The sequence below is a fragment of the Muscardinus avellanarius genome, assembly GCF_963383645.1.
Source record: "Muscardinus avellanarius genome assembly, chromosome: 12".
In the NCBI taxonomy this organism is placed as follows: Eukaryota; Metazoa; Chordata; class Mammalia; order Rodentia; family Gliridae; genus Muscardinus; species Muscardinus avellanarius.
The window spans coordinates 85,183,739-85,202,412 of record NC_137798.1 but is presented as its reverse complement, the minus strand read 5'-3'; the positions used below and the strand labels follow the sequence as shown (position 1 = coordinate 85,202,412).

The 18,674-nt window shown below is 37.6% G+C and overlaps 1 protein-coding gene across 2 annotated transcripts in view; it reads left to right on the top strand.

The window, feature by feature from the left end:
- CEP128 (centrosomal protein 128) overlaps positions 1 to 18,674 on the top strand; it is a gene marked incomplete at both ends in the record, with an annotated part of 425,269 nt that overhangs the window by 53,024 nt on the left and 353,571 nt on the right. For both annotated transcript variants that reach the window (XM_080707841.1, XM_080707842.1), the window contains 2 exons: positions 3,146 to 3,218; positions 12,732 to 12,848. In XM_080707841.1, coding sequence (XP_080563967.1) covers positions 3,146 to 3,218; positions 12,732 to 12,848 — 190 coding nt within the window. The remainder of the gene's footprint in view (positions 1 to 3,145; positions 3,219 to 12,731; positions 12,849 to 18,674) is intronic.

Below are 18,674 nucleotides of genomic sequence, written 5' to 3'. Positions count from 1 at the left end.
TTTTATTTGGAAACAGTCTCTCTAAGTTGCTGAGAGTCTCAATAAGTAGCTGAGGCTGGCTTTGATCCTGTGCGATCCTCCTGTCTCAGCCTCCCAAGCGCGGGGATTACAAGCGTGAGCCACCACGACCGGCTTAGGTCCCTTTTATACAATGGGGATCAGTTAATGAGAGGTGGAAAATCTAGGAGAGCTCGGAGCTACAAAACTGAAGAAGGAGGTAAAAAGTAAAATCATTTTTGGACTATTACAACTTAGAAAATTTTTCTCAGCATCAAGTGTGAAGCTGAAATGTTATCTTGATAGAATGTGAACAAAAAAGCATCAATTTGACTGTTATGGGATAATTCATAAGATATATAAATGTAAGATTACACAGGTGACCAATAGAAGAATTAAAACGTAGTAATAAATTTGTCCTGTATTGGAGAGGTGTGAGAGTGAGCTAAATATTTCAGAACAAGAGTTAATTGTAAATATTTGAAGTTGAAAACGAGGAGGGTAACCAGCAAAGGAATTAAGAATGGAAAAAGTCAAGCGAGTAAACTAAATAGACACTTCATGAAAGAAGAAATACAAATGGCCAAAAAAGTATGAAAAAATGTTCAGCATCATTAGCAATCAGAGAGATGCAAATCAAAACTACCCTGAGATTTCACCTAACTCCAACTAGAATGCCAGTCATTCAAAACACAACAACAAATGCTGGCGAGGAGAAGTGGGAACTCTAATACATTGATGGTGAAATTGCAAATTAATGCAACCACTTTGGAAAACAGTATGGAGGATCCTCAGAAGAATGGGAACAAACCTACCATATGATTCAGCAATACCACTTCTGGGTATCTACCCAAAAGCATGAAACCAAACTACCAGATTAATGCATGCACATCTTGGTTCATAGCCACACAATTCACAATTGCCAAACTATGGAACCAGCCAAGATGTCCATCAACAGATGAATGAATTACAAAACTATGGGATATGTACACAATGGGATTTTACTTAGTCATAAAGAAGAACACAATTATGTTATTTGCAGGGAAATGGGTGGTTTTGGAGAACATTATGATAAGTGAGATTAGTCAGTCACAAAACATAAAAAATAAGATGCTTTCTCTAATATTTGGAAGCTAGGGAGAAAATGGGTCATAGGAGGAACTCTAGACGAAGAAAAAAAACTATAGGTGAGCAAAAAAGGCGACCTAACCGAGGGGGATGGGGGGTGAAGAGGGAAATTCCCTAATGCACATGATGTACATTCACAAACATATCAAAGTCAGTCCCAAGCCAAACATGAGACGGGGGAGGGGAGGGAACGGGGTAGGAATTGGGGAAGGGCTAACTGAGTGATGTGTGCATGTATGCCTCTACCATCTTGTACCCCATAAAGATCTGTGATTACAATGTACCAATAAAAAATAAACTTAAAGATGTATTTCCAAACAACAACAAAAATAAGATAGAGACCTGGGCAGAAGTTGTGGATTTATACCAGAACTTTGAAAAAAGAAGTTAACTATGGGAGAAGAATTCAGAGGAGAAAAAAAAAAAAAGATGGTGATGCACGCTTGTGATCCCAGCATTTAGGAGGCAGAGACCAGAGGATTGCGGTTGGTGGACAGCCTCAGCTACTTAGTGAGGACCTTCACAACTCAGTGAGATCCTGTTTCAAAAAAATATAAAGACAAAAAAAAAAAATAGGACACGGAGGTGTTGCTTGGAGGTAAAATGCCCCTAGGTTCCATCCCCAGTACCACCAAAAAAAGAAAAAAAAAAAAAAAAAGAAAAAGGAAAGGTCACTTGTGGCTGCTGGTAGGGATAGGTCATAGGTCTAGGGGATGAGAACTAGGCATTTTCTTTTGTTTCTCAGTCTTTCTGTACTATTTGCTTGTTTCCCAAGTGTCTTACTCATTTGATGTGGAAATGAGGGCGGAGTTTATTTGGCATGCTCCAATGTAATTTGTCCTTTGCTAAAGATAGGAAGTGAAATTAGGAGTTTTGTCCTCCTTTCTCTCTCATACTCAATTTAAAAAATGAGGGCTTATTACAGCATGTTTGCTTATTGAAGATGATTTTCGAGTGTAGCATAGGTTCTCAAAGTTGGGCCCCCAGGTCCAAAGCATCGGTATCACGTAGAAATTTGTAGAAATGCACATTCTTGTGCTCCATCCTAGATTTACAGATTTGGAAATTTTGGGGTATGGTTCATCAGTCTATGTATTAATAAGCCCTCTGGGCGTTTCATATAATTACTTTTTTTTTTTTTTTGTGGTACTGGGGTTCCTGGAAGCCCTTCTACCTCCGGGCTATACTCCCAGACCTATTTTTATTTTTGGAAACAGGGTCTCTCTTTTTTTTTTTTTTTTTTTTTTTTGGTGGTACTGGGGTTCCTAGAAGCCCTTCTACCTCTGGGCTACACTCCCAGACCTATTTTTACATTTTATTTGGAAACAGGGTCTCCTAAGCCAGCGCACGCGGCTAGCTTCGAACCTGCGCGATCCTCCTGTCTCTGCCTCCCAAGCGCGGAGATTACAAGCGTGCGCCACCACGCCCGGCTGAAACAGGGTCTCTTAAGCCAGCGCGGCCCTCCTGTCTCCGCCTCCCAAGCGTGGGGATTACAAGCGTGCAGCACCACGCCCGGCTCATATGATTACTTTTAAAAAAAATTTATTTTGCAGTACTGGAAATGGCATCTAGGGACATCCTACCTCCGAGCTACACTCCCAGCCCTTTTTTTTTTTTGGTCTTTTTATTTTTTGAAAAAGGGTCTCACTGAGTTGTGAAGGGCCTCGCCAAGTTGCCAAGGCTATCCGCAAACTGCAATCCTCCAGTCTCTGCCTCCCGAATGCTGGGATTACAAGTGTGCATCACCATTGCCTGGCTTAAAAAATTTTTAATACTGTTATCGGTGTATTGTAATCTTGCATCATAGTGAGGTTCAAAGTTGTACAAATATACATGCAAGCAGCACTTACCTCTGGATCCTGCCCGGCTACCCACCTCCACATACGTATTAGTGACATCGGTCATGATCCCTTCACATATGGACGCAACATTGATCACTACTGTTTGACAACCACTGTAGTAGGGTGTTATGCTATAAAAATTATTATATTATAAATTCAGTAATCTTTTTCTTTTTTAGGTCAGATGCTGAGACAAAAAGGACTTTGGAAGAATTGACAGAAAAACTTAATGAAGCCCAGAAACAAGAAGTGGTGAGGATTGTTTGTTTATGAAAAGCTCCCTTTCATATGTACAGGGAAGGAAGGTGGTCAGGCTGGTCATAATCACAGTGAAGCTTTGCAGAGTTTAACCTTCTGGATGGCATATGCCATTTTGTCTAAAAATATTTTATTATACTTCTTATAACAATAGTATTTTAGAAATAGAATCAATTTTTAATTTTTAAATTTTTACAGTTTATGGATACTTGAAAGATTTTTCAGTGTTATTTACTTAGTGATTCTTCTGTAGTTTCATTAAACGATACTTGAAACACGTAGAATGCTGTTTGTAATGGTGCTGCAGCACTTCCGGTTAGGTATTACTGGATCATCTTACACAGTGGTATCATAGCAATTGCTCCAGAGGCCTCCCTGCTGTCTGCTTTGGTTTTTTAGATGGTAGTCGTTGAAAATTCCTTGATTCCCAAGTCTTATTATCTCAAACAAAGGTTATTGACATTCGTTATTGAGTTATTTTATCCAATCAATTTTCTTCATAGAATTAAAGTAAAAATAAAGCAATACAATATTCATTTTTTCCTTTATCATCAGTCTTTTGTTTTTGGAGGAGTGGACTGGGGATTAAATCTAGGGGCATTCTACCTTTGAGCTACATTGTCTTTGCTTTTAAAGACCCTTTTGTCTCAGCCTCCGAATTACTGGAATTGCAGTCATGTGCCAACACACACATCTAGCTTTTTGTTTTTTTAAAGAAGAATATCAATTAAAATCGTCGCTGATCTGTTAACCAAAGTTACCAACTTCAGGAACAATGTGTGTTTGTTCATTTCCCATAATGCCCTTTGCTTTTCCAAGGTAAGAAATGTTAGTAGAATTTTTTTCTTTTAACATATTTTACTCAAATTGAAAGCTTCCTAGTTAAAACAGATAATTTTCCTTCAGTTAATTATGTTTATAGTTCTTCCCTAGATAGTTTGAGTTCATTTTAGAGCATGGATTTATAGGCTGCCTGTGCTAAGAGATGGATATACTAGATTTTCAAAGAGATCAATTCACTAAATGGTCTGGTGGTGAAATTTGCCCATTTCAAAATATGAAGCCACACTTGCTACATAAAAGCACCTTTCCTCTGTGTTTTTGATACTGATTGGATTTGAAGAGGTGCAGAAAGACAAAATGCCTGTCTTCATCAAACAGACAAAATCATTGCAGTGAATGTGTGAGACTATGGCATCTAGTGTGAGATCAAGATATGTGATACTTCTTTTATTTTTCATTAAGTCCTCCATTTTTTTCAGGCACTCTAAGAGCACCTTCAGTGTAAATTGCACCAACACATCACATAGTTCAAGAAAAGGGTCAGCTCTGAGATTAACAGATTGATGTTTTTCTTAGTTAATTGCAGTGGTTCACACAGCAGGAAATGTGTGGCGCTGTCTGATTTGCACACTATTAAAATAGCAACTGAATGTACACATTTAAATCCAGTTCTCAGGTCCTCTTTAGCTTATTAAATGACATTTTGGGTCTTCTCATACATTCTAGAGTGGAATTTGTAACCTGACAGAGAAAACTGCTGAAGTTTGGTCACCTTCTTAATTTTTTAAAATTGGAGTTGAAATGTACGTACAGAAAGTATGTGTGACTGTGTAGCTCATGGATTATCACCAGCTGCATATGCCACACCACCACCACATGTAGGAGCAGAACATGACCAGCAGCCATCGAGCCCCTCCCGGCCACCTCAGTCGCCAGCTCTGGCTTCCTCTCTACCATTTTGACATTTATTCCTATACGTAAACTTTTTTGGCTTTGAACTTCTTATGCAAATGGAATCGTATTGAACGTGTGTGTGTGAGTGTGTGTGTGTGTGAGTACTTTTGTTATTCTTTATGATTGTGCTGTGTTTGGATTCCATTTCAGCTTCTTGAAGTTCATTTTCAACTTTAGTATTTGTATGGCTATGTTATAATGTATTATTTTTTTTTGAATTCTGGGTTGTTATGAGTAGTACTGCTTTGGCACATTTTTTTGCACATATGTACAGGTATTTCTGTTATAGTGCATGAAGTACAATTATTAGGTGCCTACAAGTTTAATAATTACCAATAAATATATTTCTTGGTTTTTTTTTTTTTTGTGGTACTGGAGTTCCTGGAAGCCCTTCTATCTCCGGGTTACACTCCCAGATCTATTTTTATAATTTTTTTATTTGGAAACAGGGTCTCTTAAGCCAGTGAGGCTGGCTCCGAACCTGCGTGATCCTCCTGTCTCTGCCTCCCAAGCATGGGGATTACAAGCGTGCGCCACCACGTCCGGCCCAATAAATGTATTTCTAAAGTGGTTGCATCTATTCACACTCTTGTAACAGTGTATGGAAATTTGTGCTACTCTTCATTCTTTTTAAAAGTTTTTAGTATCAGTCTTTTCAGTTGTAGTTAACGATGGGCACTTATGGTATCTCATTATGATTTACATTTGCATTTCATGATTTCTAATGGAAATTCTATAGAATTTTTTTAATAGGCTGTTGGATATTTTCTTTTTTCTTTTTTGGTGGTACTGGGGGTGGAACCCAGAAGCTTTCTACCTCCAGGCTATGCTCCCAGACCTATTTTTTTTATATTTTATTTGGAAACAGGGTCTCACTAAGTAGCTGAGGCTGGCTTCGATCCTCCTGTTTCAGCCTCCCAAGCGTGGGGATTACAAGCGTGTTCCACCACGCCTGGCTGGATATTTTCTTTTTTAAAATGCCAGTTTTATCTTTTTCTTTGCATCACTTTGCTTCGGTTATTTTGTGGGAGGTATTTTTATATGAGCGTTTTGTCAGTTAATGTGTATTGCAAATGCTGTTGCCCATTCTATAGGTTATTTTTACTTTTCAAGCTCTGTTAGTGGGTCTTGTGTTCAATTTTAATCTCATTGAATTTTTTATGTTTTCATTTGTGGTCAGGGCTATTTTGAACTGTCCAAGGATTGTTGCTCATACGATCATTGAGATACTCTCTGTCTGGGCACTGTGGCATATACCTGTTAATCCTGGTATGTGGGAGGCTAAGACAATGGGATTTCAGGTTCAAGGCCAGCCTTGCAGTTTAGTAAGATCCCCAGAAACTTAGTGAGATGGTGTCTCAAAAAATAAAAAGGGGAGTCAGGCCTAACATCTAGTAGGGACTGATACTAGTTTACAGTGTCTGTAGTAGAGGGATACATTTTATATGGCTATCCACCCATCTGGTTTTGTTCCATTTATTAAAAGGACCACTTTTGCAACAGTACTTTACAGTCCTGTCTGCCATAAATCAGATATTCATATATGCAAACACCTGAATAGGATATACAGATTTATTACTTATTAAATTTATTATTTGTATATCTCAGTGCCAATACCCAATGTCTTGGTCATTGTGTAGGCACATACATTTTTTTTCTAAAGGTCAATTTGGAGAGAACTAAAATCTTTTCAGTATTGAGTTTTATAGTTCATGAACACAGCATACCTTTCAAATAATGTTTTAAAACTTTATATCAGAAGTTTTCTTAAGAACCTTACTGAAGTAAAATTGATGCATGATAAGTGACACATATTTCAAGTGTACGATTTGAAAAGTTTTGACATGAGCACACATCTTTGAAACCATCACTACAATCAAGGTAATGACATTCATTATTCCTAACATTTCTGCCTCTCCCTGCCCTTCCCTTACCCCAACAACTCAAGAATAATGTAACTATTTACTTACATATTTTATAACTGTCATTGCATGTATTTAGGATATGTAACATGATGCTGTGGAATACTTATAGAACATAAAATATTATTATTATTATTATGACACATTAGCATATTCATCATACATCATATCATATAGTGACCTTTTTTGTTTGCTTTTGTGGCAAGAGCATCATATACAGAACAATATTTTTTTATCTGTAGCCATCATGTTGTACATCAGATACTTAGACGTGTTCATTCTCCCTCTCTACTGTTTTTTGTTCTCTGACCTATACCTCCCCATTTCCTGCCCCACCTCCCAACAAGTGCTTTATTCTGAATCTCTGTATATTTGAATTTTCCTCTTGAGATTTTTTTTTTTTTTTTGGGTACTAGAGATTAAACCCAGGGGCATTCGATCTCTGAGATACAGCTCCAGCCCTATTTTTCATTCTTTATTTGGAAACAGGGTCTCACTAAGTTGCGGAGGGTATCACTAAGTAGCTGAGGCTGTCCGCGAACTGTGATCCTCTGGTCTCAGTCTCCCAAATGCTGGGATTACAAGCATGTGCCCCCATGCCCAGCTATGCCATTTATTATTATTTTTTAATCATTAGATAGTTGGAATGGTTTAAGTTTTGGATTTGGTAATACTACCTTACATGGTACACATTACTTTTGCTAAATTTCACCTTTCATCCTGGGACAACAGATACCAAAATGAACAGCATTATCATTTAATGTGAATTTCTTTTGTATAGCAAATAAAACTAGCAAATATGAGCTTACATATAATCAAAGTCTCACCGTGCATTTAGAGTGTAGCTGAGTAAAAAGCAGGTTGCTGGAATCAGTGAAAGCCTGAACTCTAATGCCAACATTGCCAGGCATCAAGAACCACTCCAGGTCAGATAGAGCTGTGATGGCAACACTGACCATCACGTGCACGGGTGGCAGTGCACTGGTGTAGCTGGTGTGTTCAACTTCCTGGTTACCTCTGTCCAATGTGTCCAGCTCATTTGGACATAGCCTTTTATATTGTCTAGATCTGGAAAATGGAACACATCTAATTGTGCACTTGAGTGAATTGTACCTCTGCCAATTCCTCGCATCAACTTATGATGTTACAGCCTATTTTATGTTTTCTATAATTTTTTGCAAAAGTGATGTCTCTTGCGTAAGGGACTCTCAAACCACAGGAATGTATATAGTCTTGATAAAAATCAATTGTTAATGTATAACTTAAAAGTAATATTGTTGAATTATGGAAGGTCATCTGAAAGCCACATGATATTTGTATTTGGCTTAATATAGATTTTGTGACATATTTACTCCGACTGAAGTCGACATTTACATTTTCTGCTTGACATATCTTGTACTTGGGAGTTCCTGAGAGCATGCTGTCAAAGAAGATGCAGTTTTATTAATTGTTATATTTCTCAGAGGCTTCAGCTGTTCTCCCCTCTGCCAAGATTTAAGTTTAAATAGAATTACCAACGTGATATATATTCAGTATGGAAAACTTTTAAATATTATAAAAATATATAAAGTAGAAATAAACTATTCCTGTTTCTCACCAATTTAATTTTTTGTGCTTTTATTGGTGCATTATAGTTTCATATCATAATGTAAATCATGTTGACAGTGACATACATGCACACGCTCTTGGTGCCCACATTCCCCTCCCTCTCAGTATGGACTACCCAGGTCGATGTTGGTATATATTCACATGTATACACATAGTTTATGGTATTATTTCTATTAATAAACATAAGCCTTCCTCCAACCGTACCCTGAGGTTTCTCCTCATCATCTGGAGTCCGTCTTGTATTCCAGTTACTCCCTCTCCTGCACATAGCAAAGAAAATATATGACCCTTCACTTTTTTCTTTTCTTTTTTTTTTTTTTTTGGTGGTACTGGGGTTCCTGGAAACCCTTCTACCCCCGGGCTACACTCCCAGACCTATTTTTATATTTTTATTTGGAAACAGAGTCTCTTAAGCAAGCGAGGCTGGCTTCGAACCAGCGCGATCCTCCTGTCTCTGCCTCCCAAGCGCGGGGATTACAAATGTGAGCCCGATTTTTTATTCTTTATTTTGAAACAGGCTCTCACTGAGTTGCACAGGGCCTCACTAAGTAGATAAGGCTGCCCATGAACTGTGATCCTCATGTCTCAGCCTCTCGAATGCTGGGATTGTAAGTGTGCGTCACCACGCCCGGCAGTGGGAATCTTTAATCCTCTTCATTCCTAACAGAGTTACTTAAGTTCTTGTTTCTATCTTAGTACTTTAGGTACCTTCACCTAAATTTTGGTATGTTGCCCGGCTGACCCTTCATTTCATGTGACTGGCTAATCTCACTTTACATAATGTTCTCCAAGTCCTTCCATTTTCTTGCAAATGATGTCATTTTTTTTATTGCTGAGTAGAATTCCATGTGTGTATTTTCCATAATTTTGTAATCTCTTTATCTGTTGATGGTCACCTAGGTTGGTTTCATAGTTTGGCTATTGTGAATTATGCTGCTGTGAACATGGGTATGCATATATTACTGTAGTTCTCTGGCTTCAGCCTCTTTGAAAAGATAACCATTAGTAGTATGGCTGGATCATATGGTGGATCCATTCCCAGTTTTCTAAGGATTCTCCACATGATGTCCATAGTGGCTGGACTAGTTTGCAATCCCACCAACAATGCAGAAGAGTGCCTATTTCCCCATAGACTCATCAATATTTATTGTTATTTGACTTCTTTATGATTGCCATTGTTATTGGGGTTACATGGAATCTCAGTGTAGTTTTGATTAGCATCTCCTTGATTGCTAATGATGTTGAACTTTTTTTCATGTATCTATTGGCCATTCGTATCTCCTCTTTTGTGAAATGTACCGTATCACCGTATCTCCTCTTTTGTGAAATGTACCAGTTTAATTTTCTACTAGTATTCATTTTTTTTTTTTTTTTTTTTGGTACTGGGGATGGAACCCAGGGGAATTCTACTTCTGAGTTACATCCTGAGTTCTGATTTTTATTCTTTATTTTGAAACAGGGTTTTACATAGTTGCAAAGGGCCTTACTAAGTAGTTGAGGCTGTCCGAAACCGTGATCCTCCTGTCTCAGCCTCCTGAATGCTGAGATTACAAGTGTGTGCCACCACGCCCGGCTACTGGTATCCACTATTAAACACACTTATTGTATCTTCCGGATACTGGTATCCACTGTTAAGCACATTTATTGTATCTTATTCTGAGACTATAATAGTTTTGTGTGTGTGTGTGTGTGTGTGTGTGTATGTGTGTGTGTGTGTTTGTGTGTGTGTGTGTGGTACTGGGGTTCCTGGAAGCCCTTCTACCTCCAGGCTACACTCCCAGACCTAATTTATACATTGTATTTGGAAACAGGGTCTCTTAAGCCAGTGCGATCCTCCTGTCTCCGCCTCCCGAGCATGGGGATTACAAGCGTGCGCCACCACACCCGGCATGAGACTATAATAGTTTATCATGCATTTTTCCAGTAACTAAGATGTATTTTGAAAGTTTATAGAAAATGTTTTTCTTTGAGAGACAAAAAGTATTCTTATTATCACACATGCCAAAATATGATTTGTTAACCCTTTGTGAATTATAGATTTGTTTTTGTTTGCTTGTTTCAAATTGCCCATGTGAGGGAGTAGTTATTATTTATAGCATGTGTTATGGTAAATATTTCCCAGTAACACTTAATAATGACATATAATCAATATTGCTTGGCCTCATATCACAGAGGAAATCTCAGTTTACTTGTCTAGATTTTATCCAGTTGAGTGTGATATGAGTGCATATTGTTTGATTATTTAAATAGAAAAAAGTATTTTAATTTTATATGGAAGAATCACTGTTAAAAAAAATCCAGCTATTTCTGGAAGGGTTCATAAATAAAATTCTAAGAATTTTGACAACACTGCATTTAGGTTTTTATAGGTAGTACATCGAAGATTATAACAACAGTGTATATGTAACAAATATTTATTTAACTGGATTTGACACTGTTAAGTATTGTTGCAGACTTGAAGAATCAACGTATCAGAAAGTCAGAATACAGTCCTATGAACAGAATGGTTTTGCCTATATTTTATCTCCTTTTATTATTATTTTTTTGTGGTACTGGTATGGAAATCAGGATCATTCTACCTCCAAGTTATACCCCCAACCCTGTTTTTAACTTTTTTTTGCGGGTCTGGGGATGGAACCCAGGGGTATTTGACTTCTGAGCTATACCCCCTGCCCTATTTTTGATTCTTTATTTTAAGACAGGGTCTCACTAAGTTGTGGAGGGCCTCGCTAAGTAGCTGAGGTTGTCTCCTAATTGCAATCCTCCAGTCTCAGCCTCCGGCGTGCTGGGATTGCAAGCATGCGCCACCACACCCTGCGTAACTCTTTATTTTGAAATAGGGTCTCAAAGTTGCGGAGGGAGGGACTAAATAGCTGAGGCTGGCTGCAAACCTGCAATCCTTCTGTCTCAGACTCTCAAGTACTGGGATTATACATGTGCACCACCATGCCTGTCTTCCTTTCATCATTAAGTAGGCATGCATGTGTGTGCGCGCGCGCGCGCGCACACACACACACACACACACACACACGGCCTTTTGACTGTCAAACACAGAATTGATGGCAAAGTTTTTATTTTAAATAACAAGGTTGTGTTTATTGCTACTTTTAAATTAATAAAAATGTCTATTATTAGCCGGGCGTGGTGGCGCACGCTTGTAATCCCCATGCTTGGGAGGCAGAGACAGGAGGATCACGCTGGTTCGGAGCCAGCCTCGCTGGCTTCAGAGACCCTGTTTCCACATAAAGTTAAAAAATAGGTCTGGGAGTGTAGCCCGGAGGTAGAAGGGCTTCCAGGAACCCCAGTACCATCAAAAAAAAAAAAAAAAAAAAGTCTATTATTCATTGTTTCTTCCTTTACCAAACATATACTGTGAAAATAGTGTACATTTTATTTAGGGTCTATAAAATAATGTATGAAATATTTTGAACTTGCACATATTTATTAATAATTATTTGTCAGAAATATTATTCTATGTTTGTTTTATAAACATTTTTCAATTTGACTTTGGTTTTTGATTGTTTACAGCTTAATTTTTAGCAGATCACAGTTGAAAAGATTGACAAAATGATGCATAAACGCCAGTATTTTCCTAAGCAGGTCATGCTCATGGATAACTAAAATGGAAAAGAACTAAATATCCGGGCATGGTGGCGCACGCTGTAATCCCCGCGCTTGGGAGGCGGAGACAGGAGGATTGCTCAGGTTCGAAGCCAGCCTTGCTGGCTTAAGAGACCCTGTTTCCAAATAAAAATATAAAAAAATAGGTCTGGGAGTGTAGCCCAGAGGTAGAAGGGCTCCCAGGAACCCCAGTACCACAAAAACAACCACCACCACCACCACCACCACCACCACAACAACAAGAAACTAAATAGATCGAGCAGTTTTATCATTAGTTGGATAATAAATGTTGTTGGCAAAATTGGTATTTGCTTTTAAATCACCAGAGGGCACTCTTTTCTAGTGTATTACTTTTAAATCTAAGCAATTGAATTATTGTATTATAGTTTGAAAAATTTGACGCCTGTTATTGGGATCCAGGTGTAGATTATTTGGGGCCCAATAATTGCTTTCTTTTGTATCTTTCAGTTAATTTTCATAATTGTCTCATTAGAATTGGCTCTACAAATAAGTCAAAATTAAATGCTTCAGGCAGTAAGATATCTGGTATAAAATACCTCCCCAATCTAGTCTCTTTATTAGCTCTCTAATGTCACTCTTTTTCTTCATTCATATTTAGGTTTCAGATCGGGTGGAGCGGCGGCTTCAGGAAATAGAGAGGGAGATGCGCACGGAAAGAGAGCTGGTGGAACGACGGCAGGATCAATTGGGACTTATGTCCTTGCAGTTGCAGGAGGTTTGTGAAGTTATTTTTTTGGATTGGCAATCTTGAATTTGACAGTAGTTTAGCCATAGTTAAATGATTATAATTCCTCAGTTTTTGTACATGTCAGTATAATTCAACCCATATGAGAAGGAAAGTACATTGGTTATATATAGTTCAGTGTATGTAGTCAGATCTACCTTGTTTTATACTTGCTATCTGTGTGAGCTGGGCAGGGTTGTTTTTTTTTTTTTTTTTTTTTTTTTTTGGTGGTACTGGGGTTCCTGGAAACTCTTCTACCTCTGGGCTACACTCTCAGACCTATTTTTTTTAATATATATATATTTTATTTGGAAACAGGGTCTCTTAAGCCAGAGAGGCTGGCTTGGAACCTGCGCGCTCCTCCTGTCTCCGCCTCCCAAGCGCAGGGATTACAGGCGTGTGCTACCACGCCCTGTGGATTTTTTTTTTAAAACTCCTCTAGATTCTAGTTTTCTCTTTGGAGAGTAGAAATAATAACATATAACATCAGATTGGTACAAGGATAAATAAGTTAATGTTGGTAAACACTTAATATAGTGTCTGCCTTGTTCTCAAAATTGCTGAGTAGAATCATAGTTACTCTCTCTGTTTAACTATCTTGGGCATGGACTCGATCAAGGGGTCATCACACTATGGGCCAGGGGCCAAATCTGGCCAACTGTCCAATTTTGTAAAAAAGTTTTATTTAAATATAACTGCTCTTATGTTTTTGTGACACAGTAGCAAGAGTTAAGTAATTGTGACAGAAAATGTATATGTGGTCCACAGGGCCCAAAGCATTGCCAATTTCGCCCTTTACAGAAGTGTAGTGGCCCCGAATCAGTTTATCATCAAACCATTCCAAAATGGAGAATGTTACCCTTCAGGGATTGTTTTATATTTATTTATTTATATTTATTTATTTATATATTTATTTATATTTATTTTTGATGCTACTGGGGATGGAACCCAGGGCCCTTCTACCTCCGGGCTACACTCCCAGACCTCTTTTATATTTTACTTGGAAACAGGGTCTCTTAAGCTAGCTGAGGCTGGCTCAAACCCATACGATCCTCCTGTCTCAGCCTCCCAAGCACAGGGATTACACACATGTGCCACCACGCCTGGCTTTGTTTTTTATTTTATATTTCCAGATTTGTGATATAGGTGAAAATTAGAACAAAGAATTTCTATGTAATCTGTACGTGGATTCCCTTGATGTTCATATTTTAAGTCTTACTTCATCATTTTTATGTATATATACATATATGTGTATAATTTTTTTCTAAGATGTTTGAGAAAGTTTCAGATAATGTAAATGTGTTTACATTTAAGTAATTTGTGGATGTGTGAGGCGAATGTGATAACCACTACACTATGGAAACCACCCTAGTAATTTGTGAATGTATATTTTCTTGTGTAATCACAGTACAGTGATCAAAATCAGGAAATTAAATCAATACAATACCCTGCCAGTTTTGCTAGCAATGTTTCCTTCTGGTCCAGGATAGAAGTCCAGGTTCACACAAAGCATTCAGTTATGTCTCTTTCTTTCTTTTTTTTTTTTTTATTGGTGAATTATAGTCACACATCTTAATGGGGAGTACAAGGCACACATGCACACATCACTCATTTAGCCCTTCCCCAATTCCCACCCCATTTCCTCCCCTGCCTCCTTCTCATGTTTGGCTTAGTGACTGACTTTGATGTGTTTGTGAATGTACATCATGCCCATTAGAGAATTTCCCTCTTCCCCCTCCCATCCCCCTCAGTTAGGTTGCCTTATTTGCTCATCTATGGTTTCTCTTCCTTCGTCTAGGGTTTCTCCTATGACCATTTTTCTCCCTAACTTTCACATATTAAGGAGAACAGCTGATTTCTTCTATTTTGTGACTGACTAATCTCACTTAGCATAATGTTCTTCATTTTCATCCATTTCCCTGTAAATGATGTAATTGTGTTTTTCTTTATGGTTGAGTACAATTTCATTGTGTACACATCCCATAGTTTTGTAATCTATTCATCTGTTGATGGACATCTTGGCTGGTTCCATAGTTTGGCAATTGTAGGTTGTGCAGCTATGAACATAGATATGCATCATCTCCCTTAATCTGGAACTGTTTTTAGTTGTCATTTGTGATGCTTCTATAGAGTCCTATAAATTTATTTTGGAGGCTATCTTTCATTTGCAATTTATTTCCTCAAAACTAGATGCAGGTTATGGACTTTTGGCAGCACACCCAGATACCTGGTGTTGTTTTCTTTCTAGAGTGTCATATAAGAAGCCATGTAATGTGATGGGTCACTTTACTGGTGAAAACTGAATACTTGTTTACGGTGCTGCCTGCTAGGTTTCTCCACTGTAAGGCTACTATTACTCTTTTTTATTCTTTATTTTGAAACAGGTTCTCACTGAGTTGCAAGAGTTGCAGAGGGTAACCTCACTAAGTAGCTGAGGTTGTCCATGAACCTAGATCTTCCTGTTTCAGCTTCCCAAGTACTGGGATTACAAGCATGCGCCACCACATCTGGCTAACTATTATTCTTTTTTAATTATCTCTTTTTAGAGGAGAGTCTTTAAGACTTGAAAAGACCTATTAAAAAAAAATCATACTCAGACCTACTAATTTTAGCATCTAGTATTGAATCCTTCCTGAAATAATTATTACTATAACTGATGCGAAATGGTGATCGGAATAAAAAAAAAGACAAAAAAAAATCACATCTTCTATATCATAGAATCAACTGTAAGGAAAAAATTTTCTTTATATTAGTATAGCTTATGGATTTTTATTTTATTATATTGCTTATATTTTTATATTTCATATCGCCATGTTAGAGAATTTAACATTAATTTTAAATTTTTTATATGTGTGTGTAATATATATATATGTATCTATACATATAAATAGTATAAACATTAGAAATAAAGAGAAAGCAAGAAAGTTAAAAACAGATGGAAAAATTTTCTTTTACGTAATGTTTTTCCCTAAGAGATCTAAAAATAAACTTATGTGTCCTTGCAGATCATTAACCTTTACCAATAGACAGGTTTTTTTTTTTTTTCAACATTAGGAGACACTGCCAATTCAAAATTAAGAACAAAAATTGCAACCCTGAAATTATAATGTAAACTGAAAGGAAAACCTGCTTTTGATTTCTAAAATTCCATTTTTCTCCATTTCACAAAAGGAGGCATACCCTTGTTAGTTGGTAATTGCTTACAAGAGGATACTTTGTTGAATAATTAGATACAACATGTGGGTAGCCCTTTATTTTTTCTTCAACCTTGATTTTTATACATTTGTTCTCAAAGCAAATTGCCTCTGGTAAGCATAAGAATAGTACTGGAGAGACAATTGTTCTTTTCTGCAAGAGAAAATTAGAGAAATTTTCCATACTTATTTTCTTCTCTCTTTGCAGAATGCACAAAATCACAAAGAAAGAGGGAGAGGAGGGAGATTGCTTCCCACCCCTATTTTTAAGAAACCAAAGCCGCAGTATTTGCATTGTAATTGTCAATTTGACTAAAAGCTTGGGTTGTGATTTGGAATTCCATCTCTGACAATACAATAGAGGATCACCGTTGATAAGAAATGTTGAATTTCACATTTCATCACTCTAATATAAGCAGTGACCTATACGTTTTTAGAGGGTGGTTTTGGATTATAAACAGTGCAGTGGAAACAGAAAAAGATTAATTTAGGCATTCTTCTGCTCCCAAGTTAAATGGCTTCGACTGTTTCTGGAAAGGTCATATTTAAGCAGAGAAAATGCTTTGCTTTCTTTTTCATATTAAAAAATACTTATGGAAATTCCCCTCCTGTAGGATAATAGTCACTCATGTACTTTGATTCATGATGTGGTGAGAAGGAAATCTGCAGGTGAGTCAGTGAGCGAGGGTGTCCCGGCCGCTGTGCTCTGGCCTCTTGAAAATGTATATTTCAACGGTAGCGAAAATTATGATGCAATAGTTGTTAAGAAATTGGAAGAATTCATTAGAAATCTCAGAATGTCAGAGATTTCTAGGCATAATGTAATATTACAGAGAGGCGATCTGTGGTTTGGGCTAAAACCCGCTGCTTCTTATTGCTCTAATGAAGTCTTTAGGATCTGGGAGCTTTATCTATTCCCATTTAAGGGAAAGCCCAGTGTTAATCATTGGAAATTGGTTGAGGGAAAGCGAGTCTCCTGTTCTTGTTGAGAGTTCTTAGGGAAATGTTCACTTTCTTTCTGTTGCTTTTCTCCTGGTGTGAGCAAAAGTATAAGACACATTATGGAATTCACTTTCCTTTTTGAGTTGTAGCCAGCCATACTATTGAAGTTGCGTGGACGCTAAATTTTCTTGATTTAGTAAGGACCTTTACTGGCCTTCAGATTTCATATGCAATGTATGTATGATATAGGTACATACACACAGATTCACTCACTCATACATTTATTTACACTCCCATCCCTATTTTTATTTATTTATTTGGAAACAGGGTCTCACTAAGGTACTGAGATTCTGCTAAATTGCTAAGAGTGGCTTCAAACCTGTGGTCTTCCTGTCTCAGCTTCCCAAGTACTGGGATTACAAGTGTCCAACACCACAACTGGCCTCATAATGTTGTATTTTAACAACATTGTTTTGATTTCTTTTAGTAGCGGTCTCTTTTAGTAGTATTGAGTGTTTTATATAGGTTTAGTAATTATTATTTTTTTTTTGGTGTGTGGCACTGGGGATTGAACCCAGGGACATTCTACTTCCCAGCTACACCCCCAGCCCTATTTTTTATTTTTATTTTGAAACAGGGTCTTATTAAGTTGCAGACGGCCTCACTTAAGTAGCTGAAGCTGGCTGCAAAACTGTGATCCTCCTGTCTCAGTCTCCCAGGTACTGGGATTATAAGTGTGGGCCACCATGCCAGGTTATACTGTTCTATTTTTAATTCTGAATGATTATTCTTGTAGTTTGAAATTTTTCTAATAAAATTAAAATATTTTTAAACCTGTAACTATCCATTTTTTTTTGTTGAACCATAATATAAACAATGAAGTGTTTGTAGAACAGTAGGGTATGTTTTGTATTATAAAGCTTTTTATCAGATTCTTCTTAGTAACCAAACTTTGCTTAGTTAAATTAAGTGAAGTGGGGGGTAGATGTGGTGGGTGCTGGTCTTTGGAGAGATAGGCTGTAAACAAAAGCCCCAATTTTTTTTGTTCAGGTCCAAAGATTACATCAAGTCCTAGATAAAATTTTTATGTTTCGGCTATGCATCTTGGGAATTTCTGATTCTTTTTTTTTTTTTTGCAGTAATTAGGGATGGAACCCAGGGACATTCTACCTCTGAGCTATACCCTCAGCCCTATTTTTTATTCTTTATTTTGAAACAGGGTCTCACTGAGTTTCAAAAGGCCTCAGTAAGTAACTGAGGCTGTCTGTGAACTGCGATCCTCTTGACTCAACCTCCCCAATGTTGCAGTGGGATTACAAGCATGCGCTGCCACGCCCAGCCCGGTTCTTTTTTTTTTTTTTTAAGTTGTTTCTTGTTAATGCTGTGTCTTCATCTTTGATTGAATTACTTGAAATGAAAAGCAGGAGCTAGATGTTGAGTGTTGAGTGTATTTGTATGTGCTTTTCAGAGCATTTCATAGCATATTAAATTGCTCGTTTGCCCCATTATGCCCATCAAGAATATTTCATGCTTGCATATAATCTAGGGTAATTTAGGTTTCTTAAAACGTAAAGGTGCTTCATGGGGAAGGCTTGGGGCGGGAAAGGGCGTGGTCCTTAAGAGAAGGCAGTGAGGACTGAGGATCTGTAAAGTATGTAAGGTGGGAGCTCTGGTGGCATTC